The 17,431-nt window shown below is 37.2% G+C and overlaps 1 protein-coding gene across 1 annotated transcript in view; it reads left to right on the top strand.

Annotated features, from left to right (window-relative positions):
• The window catches only part of DNAH6 (dynein axonemal heavy chain 6), a 303,480-nt gene that overhangs the window by 33,262 nt on the left and 252,787 nt on the right, over nt 1–17,431 (top strand). Inside the window, exons 9-11 of the mRNA XM_057301281.1 lie at nt 1,278–1,446; nt 4,309–4,425; nt 8,754–8,954. Coding sequence (XP_057157264.1) covers nt 1,278–1,446; nt 4,309–4,425; nt 8,754–8,954 — 487 coding nt within the window. The remainder of the gene's footprint in view (nt 1–1,277; nt 1,447–4,308; nt 4,426–8,753; nt 8,955–17,431) is intronic.

Here is a 17,431-nt window from a genome sequence, read left to right as displayed (position 1 = left end):
AGGACCTAAGTGATGTCTCACTTGAAAAAAAAAATGGAACCCTTCACCACATTGTTCATGAATGGTGATGAGAAATTTGTGGGACATGGTAACCTGAATGCATGGCCCAGAAGACCCCCTTTTCAAACTGCCACCAACCAAAGCAGCTCTGGGACTGTGAGCTGGTAGAGACAGAGCATGAGACCAAGGCCAAGAGCTCCTCTTTGATCTCTCTGGCTTTGTTTCCCTCTGGCCCAGCCTGGGCATGGAGACTCGCAGTATAGCAGACTGTCGCAGGGAGAAATCAGGCACACAGATTTATGGACCTCCTCAAGTGGGCCTGGAGGACTTGCTCCATCTTTTTTGGTCACAGAAGAACTATAGGCAGCTGCATAACATCACAAAGGTGCACCCAATCCCTAAAATGGGATTTGCCACTGGGAGCCAGAGAGAGAAATATCCCTCCGAGGACCTCACCAGGGGACTCTCATTAGCACTAGCTCTGACACCTGCTTACCCAACTGGATCTTGACCTTGACTGTTCCAGAATTTGGATTTCCCATCATTCTAAAACCTCATGTCTTTGGAACTATAAAATACTGATTATTGTTATTCAGTGCTCACTGACTTAATCCAAATTTGCAATTATGTAGTACATCTTAACTGTATCTCAGTTTATATATGAAAATGTCTGTGTAGCAACAGAAATTAGTGAAGTGGTCTCTGAAGCTACCATAGTGGACCTAGAAGTATTAGAGGCCTTAGAGCTCCACTTGAGCAGAATAGAACTATTTTAAATGTCTTACTGACTCAGTCTGCATTCTAAGTAAGCACTCAAGTAAGGAAACGTAAAATTCAAACCTTTGGGTTAGCAATTGCCATCAACATTTATTCAATAGCAAAGATTTTACACTTTTACTATTAGAATGCAAGTTACAGATGTTGTATGCATCGATTTCTCCTTTAAAGCATCTTTTAAAAAATATTATGGCCCTTTTAGCTAGATAAACTAGATGCATTTTCCCTAACAGCTATATTACTCATTAAATATTCTATTGAAAAGTTAGAATATCTAACTGAATTAATGCTACATATTTGAATATATTTGTGTTTTAAAAGGAAGAATATCTAAGGACAACTCTTCTGGACAGTACATTTCTGATATTGTAATATAATTAAATGGAAATTCAAGGAGAAATTATGATATTTTACATTTTAAATATTTGCTTTAGAGGCACTGTCAAAAATATGTAGTGAATATAAAAAACCGAAATTGTATTAGTTTTTTTCTTTTCAAGCTTTATTCGTCTAAACGACTATCTAATTGAGAACACAATGCACGTCTTAACGGTAAATGCTGTTAATTCGCTTTTGAACCATCTCACTGACAAGCTAAAACGAACACCTTCAGCAGATGTCATTCAGAAATGGATTACTGAAGAGAAGCCTGAAGTCCCTGATAAAAAGGTATACTCACACAAAATTAAGAATATTTTATTGGTCAGCATTTATTGAGGAGTGCAAACTATGCTCTATGAATTATGCTATTTTCTGTGCACTAAAAAAAATAGAGAAATGCATAGAGCAGCGGCCCCCAACATTTTGGACACCAGAGACCAGTTTCATGGAAGATAATTTTTTTCTGCAGACTGTGGGGGATGATTTCAGGATGAAACTGTTCCACCTCAGATCATCAGGCATTAGTTAGAGTCTCATAAGGAGCATGCAACCTAGATCCCTCACATGCACAGTTCACAGTAGGGTTTGGGCTCCTATGAGAATCTAATGATGCCACTGTTCTGAGGGGAGGCAGAGCTCAGGCAGTAATGCTCGCCCTCTGCTCACCTCCTGCTGTGCAGCCTGGATCGGTACCTGGTCCATGGCCCGGGGGCTGGAGACCCCTGGCATAGAGTATTTCATGTTATAATCAAAGCCTACAATACACATGAAGTGGCAGACTGAAAATCAGCATATCAACAAGTATCTAATAATAGAGTAAAAATCCACCATACTGAGAGAAAGTTCCTGTCACAGGAACTTGCTAAAGCTTGCTCATGTGTTCATTGACATATTTCTTAAGTATCTACTGTGTGCCAATTCCTGTGCTGGATGTTGAGTATATAGTGATGAAAAGCATAGATAGGATCTTTGTCCCCAAAAGCTTATAGTTCGTGGGGACATAAATGCTCCTTGTGGGCATAAACTGGCAGAGAGAAGCAGGAAAAGTGGTATAAATAAAAGAGATAAACAATAGTTTAGAGGTGAAAAGAAGCAAATTATTGTGCTTTGAGGGGATGGCCTTTTATGAGGATGTTGATCTTAAAGACACAGAGTACTATGAGATGTTTGGATGAAGTAGTACAAATTCGTGCATTCCAGCATAGCTAAAAGAAAGATCATATTATCTCATATTCAAATTTCCCAGTAAGTTTTGCCCTAGCTCCATCCTTAGTACTAATAGCTTCTTTCCAGAATACCTACATGCTCACCTCATTTCATCAAACGTCCCACCCTCACAGCTTAAATCTCCCACTCCACAGAAAGCTAATTATGCAATACACAACCTGATGCTCTCAGCCTGAGTGTCCCTTTCTTCCAAAAGTTAAATCATAGTCATGAACTCCTTTTCATAGCTTTCTCTCCTCCCCTATTCTGAATTTCTCCTTTTTATAAATAGTATCAAAATTTTAAAAGTCACATTTATTTTTCTATTCTAAAAGTAATTTATGCTAAGTGTACAAAATTAGGAAAACACAGAAATATACAAAGAAAAGCACCTTTGCTACCCAAAGATAATTACTTCAAAGGGGAAAAAAGATATTATACTTTCCTTACTGCTTTATCCCTTGCTTTTTCCTCTTAGCAATACAGTATTATGAAATATTTCCCATGTCAATGTATATTTTTCCATGTGATATTCTCACAGAGAAATGTATAATTCTTGTAAATAATTTTCTATTATTGATCACATTCCCACTATTTCAAATAATGCTGCAAAGGGTATCCTTGTCTATACATTTTTCACACATTTCAGATTTTTCCCCTTAGAAAAAAATTCCTAGATGTGGAATTGAGTCAGAAATATGCACATTTTTAAGGCTTTTGATACGTACACACTGACGTATACTCTCCAGAAAGCTTTGTCAGTTTACAGCAATGTTTAAGAATGAGCATTTAGGCCAGGCATGGTGACTCACCCAGCACTTTGGGAGGCCAAGGCGGGTGGATCACCTGAGGTCAGTAGTTCGAGACCAGCCTGGCCAACATGGTGAAACGCCATCTCTACCAAAAATACAAAAATTAGCCAGGCATGGTGGTGGGCGCCTATAATCCCAGCTACTCAGGAAGCTGAGGCAGGGGAATTGCTTCAACCCAGGAGACGGAGGTTGCAGTGAGCTGAGATCGCGCCATTGCACTCCAGCCTAGGCAACAAGAGTGAAACTCCGTCTCAAAAAAAAAAAAAAACAAAAACAAAAACAAAAAGAATGATCAAATGATCATTTACCCACATGCATACTAAATATTACCATTCGTTTTAATCTGTGTCGGTAATACACAAGGTGGTATATCACTGCTTTCAAATGTTGTATTCTTCTAATTATGACCCCAGGGCAGGAATCAGGGCATGGGTCTAGGAATCAGAAATATCTGGGTTGAATTCTGGTCTGCCGCCTACTAGCTAGTATGATCTGGATGAAACATTCTACCTTCTGCAAATCCCATTTTCATCCTATGGGAACAATAATGGAACCTATTTAAGAAGGTTGGTGTGGAAATTACACAAATACCCAGCACTGTGCCTGGCACACAGTAAACTCTCTGCAAATGTCGTTACTGAATAAACTATTTTAAGGAAAAGAAGAATAAGGAGGTGAATTCATCATTTGTATTTTGCTTTCAAGAATTCTCAGATTATGCCCTTTGCCCATTTTTTACTTAAGTATATTTGTATTTGAATATATTTCTATGTAAAGATTCATTAATATATTATTGGCATATATTCCTATTAAGTATATCAACTATAGTTCTATTCAAATATTATCAACTTTCTATCTTCTATATACATTATTGATATGTCTTCCCAGTTTGTTTGCCTTTCCATTTTGTTGGTAGTATTTTTACAAGGAGAGAAGGTTTACATTATGTAGTCTTTCAATATTTGCCTTTTTTTCTTTCTGTTCTTTATTATTCTCTGAAACACTTTCCACATGCCAAGATAATGAATTCAGCTAATTATATAAACTTCAGTTTACATGTCCCTTGTTTTTTTATTTTGTTTTAGACCTTGATACTTGTGTCTTTTTAACACTGTACATATATTCATTTCAGGGGACCGTTATGGTGGAAAAGCAAGAAGAAGATGAATCTCTCATCCCCATGTTTCTCACAGAACTAATGTTGACAGTCCAGTCACTGCTCTTTGAGCCTTCTCTGGAAGACTTTCTGGTGTGTGTTTTTCATGTATTATCCACATGCAAGCACCTATTTGGAAAATGAAGCAGCTGTTTTGCTGTCAATTGGTTGTCAGAATTGCAGTTGTCACCACTCCAAGATGATCATGAGAGAGAAAGCATTGTTTTGTCACAGCATTATAGCTATATATAAACTATCTAAAAGTTTAGCACATTATCTTTAACTTGAGTCAGATTAGAGGCTTGGTAAGGTACAGGAAGACATTCTATACAAAATTTAAAAGTGTCTATAGGGATCCCTTTAAGGACAACTGAAGAGATCACTCTGTTGTGAATACCTTTCCTTTCTTTTCTTTTCTTTTCTTTCTTTCTTTCTTTCTTACTTTCCTTCTTTCTTTCTCTCTCTCTCTCTTTCTTTCTTTTCTTTCTTTTTTTTTTTTTGAAACAGGGATTCACTCTGTCACCCAGGCTGGAATGCAATGATGTGATCTTAGCTCACTGCAGCCTCAACCTCCGAGGCTCAAGCAATCCTCCCACCTCAGCCTCCTGAGTAGCTGGGACTACAGGTGTATGCCACCAGGCCTGGCTATTTTTTTTTTTTTTTTTTGTAGAGATGCGGCTTTGCCATGGTGGCCAGGCAGGTCTTGAACTCCTGGGCTCAAGTGATCCGCCTGCCTCTGCCTCCCAAAGTGCTGGCATTACAGGTGTGAACCACCATGCCCAGCCTGTAAATACCATTTGTGAAATCTTTTTAAAGGTATGCTGGAACTGAGAGAATTTTGTTGTCTTAGTTATCCATAGCGGTGTAACAAGTTACCACAAAGTTAGCAGTTGGAAACATCCTCCATGAATCATCTCAGTTTCTGTAGGTCAGGAGCTTCACTGGCTACTCAGATTATTGTCTGTTTCAAGGTCTTGGTCTCCCTCAGGCTGCTGGAAGAATTCAGCTCTAAGCAACTGTAGGACTGAGATCCCCATTTCCTTGAGGGGTGTCAGCCAAGGACCACCCTACTTAGGTCCGAGAAACCATCTGTAGTTCCTTGCCATGTGGCCCACTCTCTAGGCAGTTTACAATATGGCCATTCACTTCTTCAAGGGCAGATGGACCACTCTCTTAGGAAGGGCTCAATCCCTCTTTTAAGGGCTTTCACTTGATTCAGTCACATCTATCAAGGATAATCACTTTTGACTAACTCGAAAACAACTGAGTTGGGACCCTGCAATATCCCCCCACCTTTGCTGCATCACGTAACCTAATCATGGGACTGGCATCCCATCATATTCACAATTCCCACCCATACTCAGGAGGGGATAGAACAGCGTATGTACACAGGGGCAGGAATTTTGGGGGTCATCTTAGAATTCTGCCTACTACATTTGCATAGGTGCATAGGTTAGTAAACCAGTCAATGTCTGTATCTTCTGTTGTTAGCTGCTGTACTCTGATTCAAAAGCACTAGTAATCAGGATCTCTAGATTTTAGTCTTGCCTTTACAATTAATAAGCTATTTGACTTTAGGAAAACCACTTCTGGGGTTCAGTTTCTGCGTTTATATGATGAGAAGGCATATGAGTTCTAGCATTGCTTCCTTCTCCACAGTGTATGATTCTGTAATTTATGGGATAGGCAATTTGAAGGCATTTACAATGACAAGCAGATTACTGAGGTCCCTGTGATTGGAAGCTCGCTTAGGAGCTCTCATGCCAAGAGGCACTGGGCTCTCATGTCCCCTCCTGGCCACAAGACTCATGTCCTTCACATGGGATGCAGGTGTCCCAGACTGCAGATGACAAAAGGAGTCTCTGTCACAAGCAGCTTGCTGTCCTTTACCCCCAAGGGGTGGGCCTCAAAAAACTGGATACCCTTCTCATTTCCTATTAGAGGACCCTGTTCCCCATATGGGTATTTTTAACTTCTACACATGAAACATACATGGCCAAGCTCTGGGAATAATTAGCATGCTTGTCTATTCATACCAAAATAAGATTTTATTTCATATAACCCAAAATCAGCCAATAGAAGTATAAATAGGACTATCATTCATAAATTTTCTATTTTTTCACTATTATTTTAGTCATTAGCCTTAATCATTCCCAATGATTCCAAGCACACGTACACATAGAGATTAATCTAAAGGAAAATTATATACTTAAGTCATGATCTCTTACTTTGCTCTTGCTTAGGTTACCTATCGTTTCCTAATACTTGATTCAATATATACTTTTGAATTCTAATATTTCTTGCTGTGTGAGACAAACCTCCATTGCATTTGAGTCTGTTTACTGCTTCTGCCTCTTGAAATAGACTCCTCCTTTGGTTTAATTGAAATAGACTCCTCCTCTGGTTTCTATTTCTGTAGCAACATTTTTTCCTTCTCAGTCATCTTTCCAAGAGCCTCTTTTTTATCTGATCCTTGATTCTTGGTATCCTTAAGGGCTCTCTCCTCTTCACACCCTACAGTTCTTTCTGGGTGCTCTTTTCTGTGCCAAGGATGCAGATGTAAACATATATTTATATCTATATCTACCTATCTATATCTCTACCTATATCTATATGTCTCTATCTATAGATCCAATACTTTTCTTTTAAGCCCCACTCATGGTCATCTGGAAATCTTCACCTGAATGTCCCACCAATATGAATTGAACTTATCGATTTCTTCGAAAACTTGCTCCTCCCTCCCTGTCTCCATCTCAATGAAAGGTGCCCAAGACAGCAATCTGAGAGTTCTCCTAGATGCCCAGATGCCCAAGCCAGCAATCTGGGAGTTCCCCTAGAGTCTCCCTTACCTCCTTGAGATCAGATCATCAGCTCTTGTGTGCTGAGCCATGGTTGCACCCACTCTGCCACTCCTCTCCATCGGGACCTCATCATCTCTCTTCTGGCCTCCTGAAATAGTCTGCTCTGATCTGCCTGCCTCTCTCCCTTCTAGTCCATTTTCCACATTACTGACAGCAAGATTATTCTCATAAGCAAATCTAATCATGTCCCTTTCCTGCTTAAAATTTCTCCATTGCCTGTAGTAGCATCTTTCACAAGATGTTCTGTGAGTTGTTGATAAGCATTCTAGGAGAAAGGGGGTTGTGATATACATTTGTATATTAACAGATATAAAAAATCCTGTTTAGCAGGTCCTGAGAAAATTCCTGTTCAACTTCATGTAACTCAAGATTTCTTCTCAAATTTACCTTGGAAGTTGGGACCCTTTATCCTCTGGGTAGTACCCGGTCACAGTTTGGGGATTGCTGGCCTATGGGCTAACACTGGCATCATGCACAAGGCCTTTCATGAAGGGGCTGACTGCATCTGCAGAGTATCCTATTTTTGCACTGTAGCGCTGATGCTCCAGTACCTAAATGACTCACCTGCCTGCCCCCTTGGGCCCCACACACAATGACTTAGCAAGGATTATACTGTTGTCTGATATACTTGACAAGCTCCTCTTCATCTTTTGAGACTCATTTAAAGACTTACCTTTTCTTTATCTCATTTTCTCTAATTAGACTTTATATTTATTTTAAATTACAAACTGATTCATGCTCATTGAAGAGACTTTGAAAAACACAGGAAAAGATTATTAAAATAATCCATAATATTATGTACCAAAAATGAAAACCCATTAACATTTTTATATGCTTCTGTCCAGTCTTGTTTTAGTGCATACTGATATGCTGACATACCTAACTTACCATGAGGTTACGTACAGAGATAGATATAGATACATGTTTACATTGAGATATTATATGCCAGTTTTATATCCTGCTCACTCTCTTTTATTCGAACTTAACATTATATCATAAGCTTTTTCTCATGTCATTAAATGATTTTTGAGAGACGCCATTTTGTAAGGATATGTAATTTTCCATTGTTTAAAAGCACCAGAACTTATATAACTGTACTTCTACTTTTGAACCTTAAGTGTTTCTCTAATTAGTTATTAATACGAGAAATACTGCAGTGATTGTCCTTGCACATAAATCTTTGTTTACACGTCTATTTTTCCCATAGATTAGCTTTCTGGAATATAAATTACTACTCAAAGGATATAAACTTTGAACCCTCCCTTTAAATTTTCCCATAGACTTCCTTGGCTTTCCTTCCATTATGACCTGCTAGTGTTTTGTTCACACTTCAAATATAGAACTCATCACCATGTGTTGCAATTTTTTTGTCTCTCTCAATTAGAAAACATATGTCCTGAAGGTAGGGCCATGTCTTTTGATTTGTCATATACTCAGAATCAGCACAATACCTAGCCTGGTTGAATCAGTTATTCTTATTTATTTTAGCATTTCATAAAATTCAAAAATATTTATAAATATATGTGTTCACATTTATGTTTATGCTTTTCTCTTTAACAGGATGGTATTTTGGGTGCAGTTAATCACTGTCAAAACACTGTGTTATCAGTTCCTAATCTCGTGCCTGATTCGTATTTTGATGCTTTCACCAGCCCTTATATTAACAACAAACTTGAAGGAAAAACCTGTGGAACTGGGCCAAGTTTAGCAGCAGTATTTGAGGATGATAAGAATTTTCACACAATTATTTCTCAAATAAAGGTATGTTTACTCTGACTAAAACTATTTTATAATATTCTCAATTTTTATGAAATTAAGTAATATATTTTTTTCTTTCTTATCTTTAAATGTTCTATATGTGAAAATTGGCATATGCCTAAATCTCTAAATGGTAATATTTGAAAATAATATTTGTTCTCTAGAAATTGTCCTGTTAAGCTTGAAATAATTTTTTAAAAGCATTAAAATAGGGCCTGGCACAGTGGCTCACACCTGTAATCCCAGCACTTTGGGAGACCAAGGCGGGCGGATCACGAGGTCAGGAGATCGAGACCATCCTGGCTAACACATTGAAACCCCATCTCTACTAAAAAATACAAAAAATTAGCCAGGCGTGGTGGCGGGTGCCTGTAGTCCCAACTTGGGAGGCTGAGGTAGGAGAATGGCGTGAACCCAGGAGGCAAACTTGCAGTGAGCCGAGATCGCACCACTGCACTCCATCCTGGGTGACAGAGCGAGACTCCATCTAAAAAAAAAAAATAAAAAGGCATTAAAATATCTGGAGAAACAGTTACTTATCATTAGCAATCCATCGATCCACGTGCATGTGTTTTTGGGGAAGTAATCCTGGCTGTTGAGGATGCTGAGACATAGGCAGAGCCAGGGTGACTCACCAGCCAACACAATTTCTTTTACTAAAGTCATTTTTTCATTACATGTTTAATGTTTTGTTAAAACAAAAACATGGTGTTTCACTATTTTGGGCCATAGCCACTCAAATGCAAGCACTAACTAAAGCATGCTTGAAGACTTTGAAAATAGTATTCTACACATAAAATTTTTATCTTACTTGTCCCAATTTTTAAACTCAAAAGCTCACTTATTGAGGTGATCGATGTGAGAAGGTAAAGAAACAAGCATTATTCCTTGGCTTGCTTCTCTCCTACATTTCTGGGTAACCTAATCTCCCGTATGGAAAAATAGGAATGCAGCCCTCAATATACTGCAAATGCCTTTTCTTCTTGACACCAAAATGATACTGTAATTTTCAAACCTAAAATTTACCCATTTGTCAGTCATAAATATCCATTATATATACATTCCTATGTAACTTAAAATTAGCATAGTGTTTCAATCTCTTTATTTCATATCAACATATGGTTGTAACTGTCATGGTATGATTTTAAAAGCAAACAACATTTTCCATCTACTACTGTCTCTGCTTATGGTGGACTTCTTATAAGCTAGCAGTTAATCTAAGGAGCTGAGGTTAATCTAAAGTCACAGCCAGAAAGAAGCCCATCCTACATGCAAAAATGATTTTAAAAAGTCCTGGTGTATCAGAGGACTGTCTACAGGAAGGAGGCCTAAAAGTGCAAGCTACTCAAGATGCCATTAGTTCTGGGGGAGGAAACAAGGTCAAAAATAAAAATTTTAAAATTTAAAAAATTTCTAAAGAAGATGAGGCATTATTTGAACATTGGATGGTGCAGAGAAAATGAAGCAACTTCTGAAAATGTAAGTGCTGCAAAACAAAAAAGAACCTACTTGGGAGGCTGAGGTGGGAAGATCACTTGAGCTCCAGAGGCAAAGGCTGTAGTGAGCCAAGATCATGCCACTGCATTCCAGCCTGGGCAGCAGAGCAAGACTCTGTCTCAAGAAAAAATCAAATAAATGAGAGTATATCCAACTCTTTTCCTGTTACCATAAAATAAAACATATTTCATTTTGCTCTACTGACAGAACAGAATGCTCTTGAACTAAAAATCTTATAAATCACCCAATCCCTGAGCTAAAGAAATTAAAATAGATTAACTACATGCAAGTCTACTAACAGCCATGAAGCAAAAACAACACTACACACTGAAGTAAATATTCTCAAAGAAGCATTCAAATATACAAAAAGCCACAATGAATTAAAAATTAAAAATACAAATGGAAAGGAAAAAAGACAGAATCATCTCAGAAATGAAGACTAAATTATATAGTGCTCAAAGGAGAATAAGTTCAAAAGTTTAACACGACTATAGAAGAATGATGGGAAAAAGTAATGAGTATAGAAGAAAGATAAGAAAACAACCAAGAGAATGAATGAAAATAAGATAGAGAAATCAGTAAAATGGTTCAGAGACAAAATAATTATAATGGAAGACAGGCAAAGAAGAAATAACATACATATAATTGGTGTGTCTGTAAGAGAAAATCAAAAGAAGAGGATAGAGCAAACATTTATAACTATAGTTCAGGAAAAGAAAATTTGAATCTATGTATTGAAAGGGCCTACAGAGTTCCTTGGAAAATTACCCACAACAATCAACTCTGAGATATAGCCTTTTAAAATTATTAGATTTTAAGGCTAAAGAATTTTTCTGCAGGTCTTACAGAGACAAGAGAATTAGACTAGCATCAGACTTCTCAAAAACAACATACGAAGTAAGGCAATAATGGAGGAGCATTTAAAAAAAAAAACTCATGGAAAGAAAATGTGAATCAAGAATTTTATCTAGCCAACCTAGTCTTTTAAGTATCAAGGCTATATAAAAATAGTTTTCTTTTTTTTTTCTTTTTTTTATTATTATTATACTTTAAGTTTTAGGGTACATGTGCACAATGTGCAGGTTAGTTACATAAGTATACATGTGCCATGCTGGTGTGCTGCACCCATTAACTCGTCATTTAGCATTAGGTATATCTTCTAATGCTATCCCTCCCCCCTTCCCCCACCCCACAACAGTCCCCAGAGTGTGATGTTCCCCTTCTTGTGTCCATGTGTTCTCATTGTTCAATTCCCACCTATGAGTGAGAACATGTGGTGTTTGGTTTTTTGTCCTTGCGATAGTTTACTGAGAATGATGATTTCCAATTTCATCCATGTCCCTACAAAGGACATGAACTCATCATTTTTTATGGCTGCATAGTATTCCATGGTGTGTATATGCCACATTTTCTTAATCCCGTCTATCATTGTTGGACATTTGGGTTGGTTCCAAGTCTTTGCTTTTGTGAATAGTGCCACAATAAACATACGTGTGCATGTGTCTTTATAGCAGCATGATATAAGTCCTTTGGGTATATACCCAGTAATGGGATGGCTGGGTCAAATGGTATTTCTATTTCTAGATCCCTGAGGAATCGCCACACTGACTTCCACGATGGTTGAACTAGTTTACAGTCCCACCAACAGTGTAAAAGTGTCCCTATTTCTCCACATCCTCTCCAGCACCTGTTGTTTCCTGACTTTTTTAATGATTGCCATTCTAACCAAAACAGCATGGTACTGGTACCAAAACAGAGAAATAGATCAATGGAACAGAACAGAGCCCTCAGAAATAACGCCGCATATCTACAACTACCTGATCTTTGACAAACCTGAGAAAAACAAGCAATGGGGAAAGGATTCCCTATTTAATAAATGGTGCTGGGAAAACTGGCTAGCCATATGTAGAAAGCTGAAACTGGATCCCTTCCTTACACCTTATACAAAAATGAATTCAAGATGGATTAAAAACTTAAACGTTAGACCTAAAACCATAAAAACCCTAGAAGAAAACCTAGGCATTACCATTCAGGACATAGGCATGGGCAAGGACTTCATGTCTAAAACACCAAAAGCAATGGCAACAAAAGCCAAAATTGACAAACGGGATCTAATTAAACTAAAAAGCTTCTCTGCACAGCAAAAGAAACTACCATCAGAGTGAACAGGCAACCTACAAAATGGGAGAAAATTTTCACAACCTGCTCATCTGACAAAGGGCTAATATCCAGAATCTACAATGAACTCAAACAAATTTACAAGAAAAAAACAACCCCATCAAAAAGTGGGCAAAGGATATGAACAGACACTTCGCAAAAGAAGACATTTATGCAGCCAAAAGACACATGAAAAAATGCTCATCATCACTGGCCATCAGAGAAACGCAAATCAAAACCACAATGAGATACAAAAATAGTTTTCAACATGCAAGAACCCAGGGAATTTGGTACTTATTAGGAACCTACTACAGGATGAGTTTCATCTAGCTAAGAAATAACTTTGGGGGAAAAAAGCTGATGCTGATGGGGAATATTTAACATATTTAATTGTAGATCTATATAAGCCTAAAAAAAGATAGATACAAGAATAGGAAACTAGTATATAAATGTATGTTCTAATGAAGTAGAAATAGTGCAACTGTAAAAATAGAGAAGGAGGAGAATAAGAGAAAAGTAGAATAAGGTTATTGATTGAGGTACAGTTAATAGGCTGGAATTAAAGAATATCACTAAAACCCAACAAATCAAAGTATGAAAGGTTAATAAGGAAATAAGTGACTAATGGTATTTTTAAAAAATATATCGTCACTCAGAGAAAGAAAGAAAGAAGCACACATATAACCATAAGACACATAGAAAATAATATGACCAAGCTGGAACCAAATATATCAGTAATGTGATGAATATAAATGAGCTCAATTCATCTATTAAAAGAAAAAGATTTTCAGTTTGGCTCACAAGACAAGACAAAACAGTATGCTGGATACAAGAGAGAAATCCAAAAGAAAATGATTCAAAAAGGTTAAAAATGAAAAGATGCTCAATGTTGTAGGGGCAAAGGTAAACAATAAGAAAGTGGGGCTTGTGATCCTATGAGTCATGGATCCTTAATGCCAGATGCTATGATTTGCTAAGAGACCTCGCAGGACTCAGTGTATAATTTTACTCATGGCTATGATTATTACAGTGTAAGGATATAAAGCAAAATTAACGAAGGGAAAAGGCACATGGGATAAAGTTCAGAGGAAACCAGGCACAGCTTCCAAGAGTCCTCTCCATTGGAGTCACACGGGAGGCACTTAATTCCTCCAGCAGTGGATTTTGACAACACAAGTGAAATATCACCTAGCAGGGAAGCTCATTAGAGGAAGGTTTTATTTGAGGACTGTCTTTTTGGCAGAATGATGTATTTTCCTTTGGGTATTGATATGGTTTCACCGTGTTCCACCCAAATCTTATCTTGAAGTGTAGCTCCCGTATCCCTAAGTGTAGTGTGAGGGACCTGGTAGGAGGTAATTGAATCATGGGGGCGGGTTTTCCCGTGCTGTTCTCGTGATAATGAATAAGTCTCAGGAGATCTGATGGTTTTATAAAGGGCAGTTCCCCCGCACATGATCTCTTGCCTGCTGCCACTTAAGACGCAGCTTTGCTCCTCCTCTGCCTTCTGCCATGATTGTGAGGCCTCCCCAGCCATGTGGAACTGTGAGTCCATTAAACCTCTTTTTGTTTATAAAGTACTCAGTCTTGGGTATGTCTTTATTAGCAGTGTGAGAACAGACTAATACAGGTACATACCCAATAATGGGATTGCTGGGTCAAATTGTAGCTCTGTTTTAAGTTCTTTGAGAAATCTCCAAACTGCTTTCCATAGTGGATGAACTAATTTACATTCCCACTAATTGTGTATAAGCATTCCCTTTTCTCCATAGCCTCCCTAGGTATGGAGAAATAACTGTTATTTATTGGCTTTTTAATAGCCATTCTGACTTGTGTGAGATGGCATCTCATCGTGGTTTTGATTTGCATTTCTCTGATGATTAGTTATAATTAGCATTTTTTCATATGTTTGCTGGCTGCTTGTATTTTGCCATTTTTTGATGAGGTTGTTTTTTGCTTGTTGATTTAAGTTTTTAATAGATTCTGGATTTTAGACCGTTGTCAAATGTGGTTTGTGAATATTTTCTCCCATTATGTAGGTTGTGTGTTTATTGAAAATTTCTTTTGCTGTGCAGGTGCTCTTTAGTTTAATTTGGTGCCACTTGTCAATTTTTATTTTTGTTCCAATTGTTTTTGCAAACAACCAACAATTCTTTGCCAAGCCTGTGTCGAAAAGGTTATTTTCTAGGTTTTCTTGTTTTCTAGGAATTTTATAGTTTGAGATTGTACATTTAAATCTTTAATCCATCTTGAGTTAATTTTTGTATATTAGGAAAGGTAGAGGTGCAGTTTCATTCTTCTGCATATGGCTAGTGAGTTATTCCAGCACCATTTATTGAATAGGGAATCTTTTCCCCATCGCTTGTTTTTGTCAGCTTTGTCAAAGATTAGATGGTTGTGGGTGTGCAGCTTTATTTCTGGGTTTTCTGTTCAGTTCTATTGGTCTATGTGTCTGTTTTTGTACCAATACCTTGCTGTTTTGGTTACTGTAGCCTTGTAGCATAGTTTGAAGCCCAGGTAATGTGCTGCCTTTACCTTTGTTGTTTTTGGTTAGAATTGCTTTGGCTAGTTGGCTTTTTATGGTTCCGTATGAATTTTAGAATAGTTTTTTCTAATTCTGTGAAAAAAGATATAAGTAGTTTGATAGGAATTGCATTGAATCTGTAAATTGCTTTGGGCATTATGGCCATTTTAACAATAATGATTCTTCCAGTCCACGAGCATGGAATCTTTTTCCATCTCTGATTTATTTCAGCAGTGTTTTGTAGTTCTCCATGTAGAAATCTTTTATCTCCTTGGTTTGGCTGTGTTCCTGGGCATTTCATTTTGTGTGTATGTGGCTATCATAAATGGGATTGAGTTATTGATTTGAATCTCAGCTTGACCATTTAAGGTGTATAGAAATGCTACTGATTTTTGTACATTTATTTTGTATTCCAAAACTTTACTCAAGTCATTTATCAGTTCTAGGGGCCTTTTGGCAGAGTCTTTAGGGGTTTTTAGGTATAGAATTATATCATCAGCAAAGAGAGATCATTTGATTTCTTCCCTTCCTATTTGTATGCCTTTTACTGCTTTCTCTTGCATGATTGCTCTGGCTAGAACTTCCAGTACTACGTTGAATAAGAGTGGTAAGGGTGAGCATCCTTGTCTCATTCTAGGTCTCAAGGGGAATGGTTTCAACTTTTGCCCATGCAGTATGATGTTGGCTGTGTATTTGTCATAGATGGCTCTTATTATTTTGAAGTCTATTCCTTTGATCCCTAGTCTGCTTAGGGATTTTATCATGAAGGGATGTTGGATTTTATCAAAAGCTGTTTCTGTGTCTATTGAGATGATCATATGATTTTTGCTTTTAATTCTGTTCATGTGGTGAATCACATTTATTGATTTGCATATGTTAAAACAGCTTTGAATCCCAAGAATAAAGTCTACTTGTTTGTGGTGTATTAACTTTTTGATGTGCTTCTAGATTCTGTTCACTAGGATTTTGTTAAGGATTTTTTGCATCTATGTTCATCAGGGATATTGGCCTGAAGTTTTCTTTTTTCATTGTGTCTCTGCCAGATATTGGTGTCAGGGTGATACTAGCTTAGTATTCAATAGAATGAGTTATGAAGGAAACCTTCCTCTTTGATATTTTGGAATAGTTTTAGTAGAACTGGTACCAGCTCTTTGTATATCTGGTAGAATTTGACTGCGAATCCATCTGGTCCAGGGCTTTTTTTTTTTTTTTGTAGTTTTTTATATTATTTATTCAATTTCAGAACTTGTTACTGGTCTGTTCGGGATTTCACTGTCATTCTGGTTCAGTCTTGGCAGGTTGTATATTTCCAGGAATTTATCCATTTCCTCTAGATTTTCTAATTCGTGTATATAGAATTGTTCATAATAGTCTCTGAGGATCTTTTTTATTTCTCTAGAATCTGTTGTAATTTCATCTTTGTCAATTCTTGTTGTGTTTATTCTTTTTTCTTTTTATTTGTTAATCTAGAGTCAATTGTTGGAGTGCTGGGTTTAAGTCCTCAATTTCTTTGTTAGTTTTCTGCCTCAATGATCAGTCACTGTTAGTGGGCGTGTTCAAGTATCCCACTATTGTTGTGTGACTGTCTATGTCTTTTCGTAGGTCTAGAAGTAATTTTTTAATAAATCTTTTAATAAATCTGGGTGCTCCAATGTTGGCTGTGTATATATTTAGAATAGCCAAGTCTTGTTGAATTGTACCCTTTATCATTATGTAATGTCCTTCTTTTTCCTTCTTAATTGGTGTTGGTTTATACTCTATTTTATCTGATATTAGAATAGTGACTCCTGCTCTTTTTAGTTTTCCATTTTCATGGTAGGTCCTTTTTCATCTCTTTATTTTGAGCCTATGGGTGTTGTTACATGTGAGATGGTTCTCTTGAAGACAGCAAATGGTTGAGTCTTGTCTTTTTATCCAGCTATCCTCTCTATGTCTTTTACATGGAGCATTTAGACCGCTTAACTAACCCCACATTCAGGGTTAGTTAAAATTGAGAATTTTTTAGGGAAATATTTTTACTGGAATTGTTCACATTAGAAATAGAGCTCCTACCAATATCCACAGAAGATACAGAGAAAGTTACCAAAGAAATACTCCACAAAAAGCACCAGGCCCAAATGGGGGAAATTTATCAAATCTCCAAAGACTAGATATTCACAATGCCACCTCAGTTATTCTAGAATATTGAAAATGCCTGATAGAAAATACTTCTTTCATAATAGCAGCAAAGCAGGTAATATATTTAGGAATAAATTTAATAAGAAATGCTAAAAACCCATATGACGAACACTTTTATGTTTTT

The sequence above is a fragment of the Pan paniscus genome, chromosome 12 (assembly GCF_029289425.2).
Source record: "Pan paniscus chromosome 12, NHGRI_mPanPan1-v2.0_pri, whole genome shotgun sequence".
In the NCBI taxonomy this organism is placed as follows: Eukaryota; Metazoa; Chordata; class Mammalia; order Primates; family Hominidae; genus Pan; species Pan paniscus.
This window is presented reverse-complemented; position numbering and strand designations above follow the sequence as displayed.